At 50.2% G+C, this 14,741-nt stretch overlaps 1 protein-coding gene across 1 annotated transcript; it reads left to right on the top strand.

Moving 5' to 3' along the window:
• The first annotated feature begins 13,362 nt into the window (after positions 1 to 13,362).
• Dnajb8 (DnaJ heat shock protein family (Hsp40) member B8) lies at positions 13,363 to 14,376 on the top strand. The gene has a single exon (XM_048416672.3). It carries the CDS (start codon positions 13,597 to 13,599, stop codon positions 14,287 to 14,289), a length of 693 nt encoding a protein of 230 aa, XP_048272629.1. The 5' UTR covers positions 13,363 to 13,596; the 3' UTR covers positions 14,290 to 14,376.
• The last annotated feature ends 365 nt before the right edge of the window (positions 14,377 to 14,741 follow it).

Raw genomic sequence — 14,741 nt, 5'->3', positions numbered from 1 at the left:
TCCCGCATCCATGGCAGAGCCTGAACTGTAAAATGGACTTACTTCTGCTGTCTCTTGTCTTTCAGAGAAGGCCCCACTTGGCTAAAACCTCCTCCCTGGGGACCAGGGGAAGGTACATGGGGATGGACAAGGCTCTTCATCCGCTTCCTTTTCTGTGAACCCAGCAAGATGCCTGTTTAGGCGTTTCATAACTGCCCTAGCACCTCTCAGGTCCCCCCCCCAAGTGTGGTCAGCTCTGGTTTCTAGGGTATCAAGTTGCCAAATCTGTTCATTGACAAACTTGATCACCCTGTCATTGATTGCTGTCTCTAACCAATGACCCAGGACAGCCACCATTATCAATATTCCTGATCAATGTATCTGCCACTATGCCCTTAGAGAGTGACTGCTAACCGATCACAAGTATGTCATCATTGCATCTGGTCAGTGGTGTGTCCACCCATTGGCCTGTACACAAAGTTGTCCCTAGCAGTGATCTTGATAATTGGCACTAATCATATGCCTAGAATTTCCCATCAAGGTTTCCCTTGGCCAATGTGGATCCCAGTCACTGGTGTCCTGGGCCACCAATGGTGCTAACAGTGATTTTTCTTGGGGGAGGGTGAGTTGTGGGATCTCTAATTGCCTAGGCTGGCTTCAAACACCTAAGCACTATGGCTCTTGCCACTTTGCCTCCTGAGAAGTTGACATGTGGCCACTATGACTAGTTTTGACAATGACTTTGGTCACTTGCCTCTGATCACCTAACTGTCCACATGGCCACCCCTCTTCATGGCTACATCTTCGCTGATGCTGTCCTGACCTCTGGTACCGATGCTCCTGAGGGTTTTTCTATAGTCACTGTGATCTTGTTACCAGTGTCAAAGTCCAATCTCCAACATCCCTGATACCCCACACTCCTGAATCAGACTGCTGGGCTATCACACACAGCAGAAGGCCAGACGTCCAAAGTGCCAGTCCATAGGGTAGAGTGAGGTACCTCCAGAGCTTTGGCCATAGCATACTGCCTTGACATGCCACCACTACCTTGTTCTCATCCTTCCCTGGAGAATGGACAGCTGGGTCAGGCAAGAGCCAAGCTGAACCTTAGTTAGGCTGCTGTGCTTCCCCCTGGGTGGCCCTGGTCCCACATGGACCACCACATGGGTCCCCTGTTAGCTGCAGCCACAGTGAAGACAGGGGCAGCTTTCTGTCTTGTCCCCAGGTTTTAAATACAGGGTTATGTGTTTGATAAAGAATGGATCTGGGAGTAGATTGCACGCATGTGTGTAAACACGCGCACACGTGTGTGCGCTATTAACAACCCCCTTTTGCCACATATTGTTACAGGTGTAGGAAGCCTCCTCAGTGAGAACAGGTAGAAATCACTTCAAAGGAGGGAATGTTCCACGTATGAAGTGTAATGATATTTCTTGACTCAGGGCAAACTTGGCTGGCCCAAAGTTCAGAATAGACAGTCTCAACCTGTTGGCTTAGATCCCCTTGGAGATTGAACAACCCTTTCACAGGGGTCACATATCAGACATCCTGCATATCAGATATTTACATTATGATTCATAACAGGAGCAAAATTACAGTTATGAAGTAGCAACAAAATAATTTTATGGTTGGAGTCACTACAACATGAGGAACTGTGTTAAAGGGTTACAGCATTAGGAAGGTTGAGAATCACTAGTCTAAGAACCTGTAGTTTAAAGCCCAAGAATCAGGAATCACAGCTCTGGCCTCAGAAACATAGGGATCTACAGCTTAAACGCAGAGTCGAGAGCCTAGACACTCACACCCAAACTGAAATGCTCAGAGCATGGCACCCTCAAACCCAGAGCCACAGAGTCCAGAGCCAGGTTCCTCAAATCCAGAGCCTTCCTGGAGCTCAGAACCTAGAAAAGGAAAGAGAATCCTGAAATTGAGCCTGCAGCCGAGATGTCGGACTCCAGACCCTGGCATACGAGGAACCTGGAACATGGAACACCCACATCCTAGACCTGGAGTTTTTCAGAGGACCCAAAGGCTAAGATCCAAGCCCACAATGCAGAGGAAGCTTACGAGCGGCCACAGTGCCCTAGCTTATGTCCTTTCTCCTGTTAGCCCAAAGCTTTGGAGCATCCACTCCAGATACAGTCTCAGGTGCTGAGGGACAGGCCAGGAGAACGCAAGCAGACGAGTGTCTTCCCTCTGTGGACACTCAAGGCCAATGTGTTCTTGGGATAGGTGGTCCTGTGATGACAGGTTGATTCCTCCTGTATCCTTGCCTGTTGAACTTAGGGACTACCTGGGAGAAGAAGTCATTGGGCCAATGTGAGAGGCTGGTGAGCGCAGAAGACCACAGGGCTACAGTCAAGCAAGCTCTGGGGACTGCTGATCCCTGTTTGCGTTTCTTCTTCCACACAGTGATTAGTCCCTCACACGCCCACCACTCAGCCATCACTGGGTAAACAATTAGGATTTTTGTGGACAAAGTGTCCAGGCAGACCAGGAGCCACAGGCCTTGGGCAGGGTGACCACCTTCTGTATGATCCCATAGGGCCAGGCATCAGCGCAGTCAGGGTGGGGTGGGTCTTTGTTCCATCTGTCTGCACCCAGGTGGGGCCGGCCAACCCAGGCCCTCCCTCCCTTCCTCTTTTGGGACACTTCCAAGCCTGACTTCTTACTCTCTTTTTCCATAGTAGTAACCAAACCTCTTGTGTGACCTTTAGGGACCAACTCTGTCCTTCCCAGTCCCTCCTGCTTCTTGGTGACCTATTATCAGGAGAGGGAAGGGAATGAGTCTCACTGATCAATCTAGGGCCTCAGAAGTGGCCACAGCCTCCAGGAGAATTTGGAGAGGAATTCTTGTCATCCACCACAGGATAGGACAAGCTCATCCGAGGCAGGGAAGATGACCGACACCGTGGAGCCATTCCCAAGGTGGGCGGATCCTCAATGAGTTTATGAGGCAAAACAACCTTTTTAAAGACAATAAAAAAAAAAAACAGTTCCAAACTTCATCTGGAAAAACAGGCAAGTCAACAATCAATCTGAAGCTTAGGAAAAAATGGAATGAATGCTTGGGGGAGGAGGTTGTATAGGTCCATGCTGAGTAAAACGTTGTCCAGGATTCTGCTGTGGGATTGTTCACACCTCTGCTTTTGCTGGGAGGATAAGCAGGTGCATGGGGACCCAGGTGAACCTAAACACAAACCATGACTTACAAAATAGTTTGGGTACAGCTGGTACCCCAAATCTGTGCAAAGACATTCTTGCCAACTAGTGATGTACTCTGGGCTGAAAAATCGCTCCTGAAACATGAACTAGTTGGGAATAACATCAGACGAGGAGATTCACATGAAAATGCCCAGAGTCTGGCCCATTTCCACCTCTCTTAGTGAAGGACAGCTGTTCTCAGAATGCCCAAACACCATCTCCAGTAGGTCCCAAGGTCCCATTTCTACCTGGATCGTGGGGACGTTGAATCTTGAAGGTACCACACATATGAGACTTTAAAGAAAACCATTGGGTTTTTTTTTCTTGTGTTTTGCAGTGCTGGGGATGGGACTCAAGTCCTCATGTGTGTCAGGCAAGCCACACCCCAGCCCTAAAGATTTAATCTTGAGACCAACTATTACAACCCACCCAGCTGGATCACCCAGTTTGGTTCCCTCACAGATAAACTGTCATCAGGACACTGGACACAAATATAAAGGTTTTCTTCTACACCAGGGAGGGGAAGCAGAACAATAAAAATGGGAGAGGACTGTCAAAAGTAGTGCCCAGAGAGTTGTTCCAAGATACGAACTCTCCATTGCTGTCCAAATACCTTTCACTCTGGGCTCAAAGATCTTTATGACAGTCTTGATAATCCTGAGAGAATGCACACTCAAAAGAGAAAAAAAAAAGGTGGGGGGATGGGGACCAAAACTGGAGCCATGATGGTTCAGAAGATAGGAGCACTTGCTGCTCTTGCAGAGGCCCAAGGTTCCGTTCCCAGTGGTACAACATGGTGGCTCATGGCTGTCTGTAACTCCAGTTCCAGACAGTCTAATGCCCTCTTCTAGCCTCCTCAGGTACTGTAACATGTGAACATATATGCAGGCAAACACTCATATGTATAAAATAAATATTTTTAAAAAGTAGGGGGATGGCAAGAGTAGACACCCCAAAGGAAAGCAAGCAGGGACTCCGGCAGGTGTCTGCACACCAAAGTCACAGTTGACACTTCACTATAGCTATGAAGCGGTGGCCACCCGGGGATCCATCAAAAGGTGAGACAAAAAGCGGAAGCTGTCCAGCCAATGGTGGTCTCTCTGTTTTCAGAAGTAAAGCAATGCTAACACATGCTACTGTATGGACACTATGCTAAGAGAAATAAGCCAGCCATAGGGCAGTGTGGCGACCACACAAGCCTGAGGTCTCCAAACCCAAGAGTTCTCATAGAGACAGAACAAGCACCTGTCTGGGGAGTTCTGAACCCGGCTGGTCGGAGCGGCTTTGAAGCATTGTGAATGAGCTTCCTGATGGTGAGCTTCAGTCACATGACACCCACTTCTTTATATGTTATCAAAAGGTAATATTTATGTGATGGGAATTTTCCTTCTATCTCCTAAATGTTCTATAATGTGGCTAAATGACTTCAGGGATAGACTATTGTTCAAAATTAATTAATAATGTTTAAAATAGTGTCTGCAGAATGGGAGACAAGTTTGCAAAATATATTAAGACCCAGAATACAAAACCGGAATAAAGAATGATCGGGTCAGATGGTGGTGGCGCACACCTTCAGTTCCAGCCCTCTGGAGGCAGAGGCAGGAGGATCTCTGTAAGTTTAAGGCCAGAATGATCTACAGAGTGAATTCCAGGGCCACCAGGGCTACACAGAGAGACTGGTCCCAAGAATAAAGGATAAAACAATTTATCCACCTTCAAGAGGGGACAGGAAGAAGGTGCAGAGATGTCACCCCACAGACAGGCAAGAGCAGCCAGGAAGCAGTCTTATAGGTATGAAAGCTCAGAGATGTCTCTAGCCCCATCAGGGCCATGCACTCCCTGCCCCCCGCCCCTGCATCTTAGCGTTGCCTCCCGAGGGTGTACTTTGATGGGCCATGTAGAAACTATCCCCCTGTATGACTGTCTATCCCTGGAAGGGACCAGAACTTAAATTCTGGTTCCCTGGTCTTGTGGACTGTGTGGAGGTGCTAAAAAGTATGAACAAGATCCAGTGCTGTGCATACAGCAGGCGTGGCCACTGACTATACTGTTCAACTCTGGAGTTGAAGGTCAAACCCTGGCACATTCTAGGGAAGGTATTCTATCATTGATTTTTGAGCTACATCCCAGACATTGTCAGGCTAACCTGGAAATTTTGATCCCCCTACCTCACAGCCTCCTGAGTGGCTGGGATTATGGGCATGCACCAGCAGCAGGTGGTGTTTTTATTTGTAAAGCATGTGCAAAACGCCTGTCATGATGGTGCAATTCCAGCACCATGTTGATGGCCAGAAGTTCAGGGCAAGCTGCTACAGATGACTACAAAGCAAGTTCGAAGCCAGTCTGAGACTTTGACAATCTTTCTCAAAGAAACCGACAAACCACCTGTACATACGCTGTTATTATATCTGCAATGTCTATGTCTTTATGAGTCAAAATGTCATTTATATAAAAAAAGAAAAACATTTGTGTTGGCCCTGAGAGTAGCTCACTGGAAGAGTGCTTTATGTACTGCGTGGGAAGCTCTGGGTCCAATCTTCTGTTGGGAAACAGTTTGCCTCAAAATTGAAATACTCCATCCTGCAAGGAAGCTCCTTAAACAGGAAGATAAACAACTCAAAACATATTCAGGATGTCCCTGAAGTTGACCAGATTCACTAGGCCCTTTCCTACTAGAGTAAGCCATAAAAGCTGAGAGACCCTCTCAAAGGAGCAAAGCCAAGCTGCAAGGAAGACTCAGAGACCAAATGAGCTGCCTAGAAAAAAACAGAAACCAGCTAACCTGTCTGGAAGAAGTTTAGACCAACGGAGGCACCTAGAAAGGACACTCTCCAGGCTGCCTGCAGGCTGTGCGGTGTGCTCCAGGTTCCCAGCTTTGTGAACTGTTATCCATATTGGGATGAACTTTGGTGAGGCAGCTGTCCTTGAGTCATTTCTACTCCTGTACGTAACCCTTCACCCATATTCCTGTAAGCAACCCCAATAAAATTCACTGGTTCTCCATGTTGGACTTTGGTGGTATCCATACTTTGTTGTGGTCTCCCTGTCTTAGGTGAATAGACGTGTGTGTTGCATCTCGCTGGGAAAAGCTGTCACACAAGACTCGCTGGGAAAAAAGCATCACACACACACACACACACACACACCTATAAAAGTAGAAAAAACGCCCAGGAAAGGTGCACAGCCAAGCAGAACAGTGGTTCGCTGAAGAGTGACTTCAGCGTCTGGTCTGGAAGGGCCTTTTTACTTTACAGATATGTTAATACTTTGATGTCATTTAAAATAACATTTTGTCATTTAAGTAACAGAAAATTGTGTGCCTTAGTCCCTCAGCTCTGCTAAATGGACTTCTCTATAACCCTTGAAGCTCCCGTATCGAGGTAAGGAAGATGTACCTGACCTCTTTGGAGGCTCTCGGCTTCCCTGGACAGTGTCGCTCAGGGTTTGAGAGGTTGAGGTGGGGAGGAATGGACAGACAGACAAGACTTTACATCTTTCTCTTCCTTGCTGTACAGCCTTGAACAAGTGACTTAGCCTCTCTGAAATCACACCAGTCAAACAACAGAAAACCTTACAGATCTGCATGCAAGGCAGGTGCAGGGCCCTCTGAGAAGCCACCGAGCTAGGAGAGGTCCCCCAGTGCCAGTCTCGAGGCTCCGGGCCAGCACCTTCCTTCCAGGTACTTTTCCTACAGGACTAAAGCCTGCCTGTGGGATGCAGTGGGATGGTCGTGGGCATTCCCTAAGCATGTCTATATTGTCCCACTCCTGTACCCCCAACTTAAATTGGGTTCATTAAGCTGGGGAAACTGTGGGTAATGGGAAAAGGGGGTTAGCTCAGTTCTTGGACAGAATGGGATGGTTGTGGTGGGATTGCTCCCTGAAGAGGGAGGAGGGTCCTGCCAACTGCTGACCCAGCCCATCTGTCCTCCCAGGCCCACGCCCAGCACACACTGGGACTCCCCAGGGGATCCTGGGAAAAAATGCTCCTCTCCCCTCATCCCCCTCATCCGCTACCTCCCCTCAGTGTGGGTGGGCGGTGCTACTTTGCCCTAAGCAGTAGGGACACACTGTGAAGCAGGCTCTAATTCTGCAGGGATGCTGGTCCAGCCCCACCTTCCCAAGATGGAGAACCAGAGGCCTTATACCCCCTCCCTCTCCCACTCCAGCCCGGTCACTTCTCACTCATTCACCCCTACACCTACTCTGCTCCACTCCCTCAGGTAAGATCACCCCAGGACCCTTCTTAACCTTTTATTTAAGCAATTTTTTCAGACATCCCCAAACATAGATGGCATAGCCATTGCAGGCCTCTGTGTGCCTCAGGGCACTTACCACCTTACAACTGTTCACAGTTTTTACCTCTTGGTTTCTGTTGCCAGGAGCCTGTGTAGCCAGCCAGCTTTCCAGCGGTTCCCTGCTATCCCAGCAGGCTAGCCCTGAGGGCAATCCACAGCTGGCACTCACTGCAAGTTCCTGCTCTAATGGGAGGAATCTGTGAAATGCTTGCCAGCTCCCTTAAGCTTAGCCCTCCTCACTTCCGGCAGCCGTGGGATTCCTGTGGCTTCTTCCAGAGAGACACCTGTGTCGCCACCACAGTGGAGTTTCATATAACCAGCAGTGACCTCAACAATGCCACCCACCCTCTGTTGCTTGGCAATGGGAGCTGGTAGACTGGAGGCAGCTTAAAGAATCTGACCCTATCCTAGCCACCAGGGTTCCCTTTCCTCCACATGGCCAGGGCTTCCTCAGTGGTGGGAATCCTGGAAATGGACTTGTTCTGCATGTTTTCACTTTGACAAATGTGGGCGATCTCTGCTCACCTGCAGAGGATGTGGCCCAAGATTCCCATGCATCCCAGAGACTGGAGGTGATATGTTTTTCCTATGATAATATTCAGTTTACAAGTGAGGCTCAGAAAACGATTAACAACAGTAATAATGAAACACGAATCATGCATTAAAACCGCCACCATCACCATCCTCTCTCCAGCCATTATTAAATGGGGTGTGTGTATCTGAACATAAGAAAGGCCATGATGGCAGTTAAGTGACTGACAGGTGGGTAGCACACACACTGTGGATGCACCGGATGAAGGATGCTTTACATTCTACATAGAATGGGCGCAGGGGGTGATGATATCAAACTACGCAAATGGTGTATAGTTTAAATCCTATGGATTGTTTATTTCTGGAATTTTCCATTTAATATTTTCCAACCAAAACATTAGTAAGGGGTAGGGTTGTGATTGCAGTATCATATACTAAAAAACAAACAAACAAACAAACAAATAAAAAACCTTCTTTTTTGCTTTCTACCACATATGAGATATTTATTCACATTAATATATAACATTTTGATTCGTTCATTTTTGTTGTGATGTAATAGTTCACAGTATAAAGTTCATGCGATATGTTTGCTCCTTTTCCTTAACATGCTTAAGTTAGTGGGCTGGAGAGATGGTGTAGAGATGGCTGCTCATGCAGAGGACCCATGTTTGATTTCCAGCACCTACGTGGTGGTTCAAACCATCTGTAACTCCAGTTCTAGGGAATCTGATACACTCTTCTGGCCCCCACAGTCACTATACATACACACGGTGCCCAGACATACATGCAGGCAAAATACCCCATACACATACATAACATCAATTAATCAATTCTTTGAAAGGCCTTACGTGATCTGCTCTACTTACTGCTCTATACAGGGCACAAGGAGTGCCAATGTCTCCACACCCCACACACCACACCCCACGCCAAAGTTCCTCTGGGGTAAAAGTCTAGAGGTTTACTGAGACAAGGGTGAGTCTGTAAGCTCAAGATTTGTACATTCAAGGTTTTCTCACCTGGTCGTTTTGTTTCATAATAACCAGCAAAGAACAGTGACACCAGATGCCCTGGTTCCGCTGACACTTGGTAACGTTCAGACGTTACATATTTGCTACTTGGTGGGTATCACACTCAATACCACTGTTGCAAAGAATCCTCCTGGGACCAACAGTGATGCATCCTCCTGCTCCAGTTCTTTCCAAGGTCTCCCATCTCAGTACACTCTCCAAGCCCGGATCTGGCCCTGAGCCCCGCTCTAAGTCTCCCCAGGCACCTGTTCTGGCCACTCTGCTGGAGCCGCTCACACTTCCAGTCTTTGCTTCACTGAGAAACAAGCTGCTCCAGGCCCCGTGTATGGTTAAACTGTCCACAGTGAAGACAATATTGTACCCGAAACAGACAGACAGTGTAGAACTGTCTTTAACAGCCCCTGACATTGGGGTCGGTCACTGTGTGGCCACCTGGAGCAAGGATGCCAGCAGTAGCCCTCGCCAGTTACTGTCAAACATCCCTGGGAAAAGAGTTACCCCCGTTTTACAGCTGAAATGAGGAAACCAAGTCACAGTAACTTGGTCAAGTGACTTCCCCAAGAACACACAGCTATGAAGTGACAGAGCTGGGATTTGAACCCAGGTCATCTGGCTTGGCAGTCCACACCCTATCCCTCAGACTCTCTGCCCAGCCTTTCATTTATTCCTTGTTGCTGCCTTCCACCCAGTCTCATCACTCACCTGTCACTGTCAATCCAGCAGCCCATCCATCCATTCCTGTCACCCATCCATCCTGAAGGAAATGGAGTTGGCCACCACCTCAGGCCCTGAGAGAAGAGAAGGCCCCACAGCTGCCCATCTGCTGGGGTGGACGGGTGGGTGGGCTGCCCCCCTGGGCAGGGTGCAGAGGCTGGAGGGAATTAGGCAAGTTCCTGCCAGGTCCATCTAATTAGGAATTCTGGCGATAAGCAGATAGCATCGGGGTGATTAGAATCCTTTTAAAAAGCCACTCCATTAATTAGAGAGACAGAGGGGCCTCTGGCTGCCTAATCAGCCTCCATCAGCTTGCCTGGGGAGGGCTTTCCGGGGCTGCTGTGTGACCTTGGGTGTGCCCTGCCCTCTCTGGGCCTGCTTCTGTACTGAGCTGGGCTCTGCTTAGATCACCGAATCATAGGAGGTCTTTTCTCTTTCCACAGTCCTTTCTGATATGATGGACTTGAGGCATCAGACGCTGCCCTACCCCCAGAGGGGGAGGCGGGGAGATCTCACCATCCCACTAGAGGATGAGGACAGAAATGTACAGAATGGAAGTGACCTAACACCGCTGTGGGTCAGGAGCACGGGGTTGGCTAATGTTCCTACCCACTCACCATATTCTGCCCTCACATGCCATACTCCTCCACTTGGACCCCCAAACACGGCAGGCTTTCGCTACCTCACAGTAGATAGTTTTTAGAACTCTGCAGAAGAGGAATTCACCTCGGCATGCTGCCACCAAGTGGCTGTCCAGTTCTAGATCTTCTTTCATGGCCCACCTAGGGGGTCTCCATTGTCAAGGTTCCTTGGGCACTGAGAGGCCCCGGATATGCTGCCCCGCTAAGTCACTGCAAGTGTCCTCTATCCTGAGCCTGAGCAGTGCTGGGGCTTCCACGTTGTCTCGTTTGGGCAGATAGACTCCATCTGGAGAAGGAGGGCGATGAGGCTGACCTAGGAGAAGCTGGAGGTTCTCCTGGGAGATGGATAGGGACAGTACCAGATATGCCAGTGAGACAGGAAAGGTGCCTGGCTGGGACCAGAGGGGATGACAGGATTTCAGGACACATCACCACCCTGAATCCCTTAATTCAACACTGTAAGCATACCATGGCCCTGATGACATCGTTAGAAGAGCCTCAGAGAACACCAACATCCTACCTGGGTATCAGCATCACCATAAACACTTGTCATGCCTTCCTTCCCAGTTACAGTGGGCAGCAGTGACACCCTTTGATGCTGACATGCACCTCTATTGCCACCACTGTCTCTGCCTCCATCAGCGTCACTGTTGCCATGACCACCCTCTGACATCATCGCCATCTCCATCCTCATCACTGCCTTCCCTGTGTTCACCACCTGCACCATCGCCACTGCCTCTACCATTTCAGCCAAGATTCGCCACCATCACCTCCTCCATCATTACCGTAATCAGCACCGTTACTTTCTCCATTACTGCCACTGCTACCACCTCCATCATCATCACTAGCATCACATTTCTCATCACCGACATCGTCACTGCCACTGCCGTTGTCATGGCCACCACCAGCATCACCTCCTCCACGATCCTCTTCACCTCCACCTCCACGATTATGGCCACCACTTTCTCCTCCATCACACCATTGCTATCCTTTACCGCCACCTTCATCATCTCCTCCATCACCACGGTACCACCTCCGACATCACTTCCTCCTTACCTGTCCATCCTCTGTGCCACCTAGAGCTCGGTACTGGTTCGCTTCCTCCTCCCCTCTCTCCGGCATTGCCTTGGACTTGCATAATCATCCAGGAAAAGGGCCTTTCCCACCTGGCAGATGCCAGGTTTCACCAGGAGGTGGGTGAGGCCTGTCCATCACACGGCAACAGAGGGTTGCAGTGACTCCTGGTAACTGGCATCCCCGGGCCCTCTGCCACACATTTGGCAAAATCAGGTCAGAACAGCGTCTCTTTGGGGGCCCCACAGAGGAGCCCCAGCAGCCCCTACAGGGTGGGCAGGTAAGGAAAGCACCTATTGAGTGTGACGCTGCACCTTAGCAAGCTGAGCCACACATGGCTCAACTCCTTGTCACCTTCCTAGGAGGGTCACAGTCACCACTACCAGCCTCTGTCACTGTCAGCGGCTCCATCTCTACCTCCTGCGCCTCCCATCATCTCCATCACTAACATGGCTATTCCCATCACTACCAGAATGGTGGGGGTGCGGCCGCCTTTACCTGAAGCCACCACCAGCAGCCTGGGTTAGTGAGGACTGGTGTGGAGCATGGAGCCCGTCCTGCTCTTACTGCGGTGAATGTGCGTAATGGTGACAGTTACCTGAAGTGTCTCCAGAATCTGCTGTCCTTCCTGGCCTGTGGGTCTTGATAGAACTACTAGGTCCCCTGCAAGGTGTCGGGAACTGAGAGCCCAGGAGCACTGGAAGATGAAAGAATGAGTCAGGATAACGGAGAGAAAGACTTAAAGATGCAGAAGAAGAAGGGAGGAGGAGGGAGGAAGGAGGTGAAGGAAGAATGGCATCATAGAGGTCTTGGAAGCCCAGTCTCTTATTGACACTCTGAGTTGTTGAGTCTGCTGCTTCTGTCTGCTGCACAGGATGAGGATGGGAGCAGGGAGAAGTCAACACTGCTATAGCAAACAGGATCTGATAGCAGAGCACAAGCCAAGGACCACAAACCTGGAGACTTTCCAGGCTGCTGTGACCCCCAAGACCTCTTCTCCATTAGCATCCTGCTGTGCACCTTGGTCTGTCCCCTTCTTAACACCAGCTACTCCAGAGATGTTCTCCAGGTCTAGGATAAGCTTGTTTCTACATTTTTCTTCCATATATGAGACTACATTTGGTTTCCAGGGATCAGAGGTGGCTTGTCCTTGGGTTTTTTTGTTTGTTTGTTTGTTTGTTTTGCTTTTGAGACAGGGTTTCTCTGTGGAACTCACAGAGATCCACCTGTCTCTGCCTCCCAAGTGCTGGGATTAAAGGTGTGCGCCACCACTGCCCAGCTATTAATGACCTTTTATACCTGAGTTAAACAGAATGGACCTTCTCCTTGCTGGCCACCACGGCCCAGATGGACCCAGTTCCAGTTTCCTTCTCCCTCACAGGTTTGCTGTGTGACCCTGAGCTGTTGCTATGTCTCTGAGCCTCATACATTAAACAAATCTTTGCTGATCGTGCACTGTGGGCTGGATCTGCCCCAGCTGCTTATGAGCTGCCTTCCTGATGTCTGTGAGAATCTAGAAATAACAGGCCACAAATAGGATAGATGACTGCCCCTATCTAACCCAAGGGGCTTGGGTCCTCTTCAGCCCTTCACAGCAACGCAGAATCGGCTCAGAGGACAGACCCCAGGAAGTCCTTGCTCCTCTCATTGACCACTGCCACCTAACTTTGGTGTCACTAACCCAGGCCCACAACTGATCCTGCCTTTCCTCCTGGCTCCCAGGAATCCCAGTAAACCCCCTCCACACAGCCAAACTCACAGTCCGGGTCTTCCACAGAGATCAGCCTCTCCCACAGCCCTATGATGTGTAGAACTTGGCTGAGGGGGTGGGGGAACTTGCTACTCACTGCTTATGTCACAAAGGGCCCTGGCCCCAGCTTGGAAGGGGCCACTTGGGCCTAGCCCAGAGTGGCACTGTTCCTATCCCCCACCCCCACCCCCACCCCTCTCAGTGGAGGCTCCACCTGTCCCTGAGAAGTGGGAGGATGGAAAGTTAAAACTCTCGCCACCCAGAGCCAGCAGATTCCAGCAAGTCTCCCACTCAAGGGGACTCAAGGAGGACCCTAACAACTTGCCCCAGCCCTCCTCAGTCCTCCCTCAATCCGATCCGGTCCCCTCCACCCTTGCTATGGCCAACTACTATGAAGTGTTAGGGGTAAAGTCCAGTGCCTCTCCTGAGGACATCAAGAAGGCATATCGGAAGCTGGCTCTGCGCTGGCACCCCGACAAGAACCCCGACAACAAGGAGGAGGCTGAGAAGAAGTTCAAGCAGGTGTCTGAGGCCTATGAGGTCTTGTCGGACTCTAAGAAGCGTTCTGTGTACGACCGGGCAGGCTGTGACACCTGGAGGGCTGGTGGCGGTAGCAATGTCCCTCACGGCAGTCCCTTTGGTGCTGGCTATCCCTTCCGCAATCCCGAGGATATCTTCCGTGAGTTCTTTGGGGGAATGGATCCTTTCTCCTTTGACTTCTGGGACACACCATTCAGTGACCGTGGCCGGCCCCGTGGTTTACGTGGGGCCTTCTCTTCGGGCTTCGGTGAGTTCCCGGCGTTCATGGAGGCCTTCTCATCCTTCGATACCCTGGGCCGTGGTGGGGGCAGCCGCACCACCTTCTCGTCCACTTCCATCGGTGGCTCCAGTTCAGGCAACTCAGGGTTCAAGTCAGTGATGTCATCCACGGAGATTGTGAATGGCCACAAGGTGACTACCAAGCGTATTATCGAGAATGGCCAGGAGCGTGTGGAGGTGGAAGAGGATGGAAAGCTCCGGTCAGTAACCGTCAATGGCAAGGAGAAGCTCATGCGGGTGGACAGCAAGTGAGAGCCACCGAGCCTGGCCCTGGGCTAGTCACCATCACAAGGGACCACAGTAGTCGTAAGCTAGTAGTTAATAAATGTTCCAAGTGAACTCATGTGGATACGTCTTCCATCCTCAGCGGTGGGGGTGTGTCACTGTAGGCCCACGGTGTGGCTGCCCCAACTCCACAGACATACTCAGGAGCTGTGGCCTCCGTGCCCAGCACCAGCTGATGCCCACAGCAAGCCTAGGAGCAGGTCACCTGCCCATCCTGTTACCCTCAGTCCTACCTTCTCTGCCTTTCTCTCTACCTTCTCCAGGATGACCACCATCCTCATAGGCTCTCCTGCCCAATTCCCATGTTTCCTCACCCGCTAATGGAGTAGCAGCCAGCCTTTCTTTCCTACACCGCTTTCAACCTTTCCACCTCTTCTGTTCTGATCATAAAATCCTCTGACCTCGTCCCTACCGTGGAG

Source organism: Myodes glareolus, chromosome 6, assembly GCF_982192425.1.
Source record: "Myodes glareolus chromosome 6, mMyoGla1.1, whole genome shotgun sequence".
In the NCBI taxonomy this organism is placed as follows: domain Eukaryota; kingdom Metazoa; phylum Chordata; class Mammalia; order Rodentia; family Cricetidae; genus Myodes; species Myodes glareolus.
The sequence above is the reverse complement of the archived record's forward strand: the minus strand, read 5'-3'. Positions and strand labels throughout refer to the sequence as shown.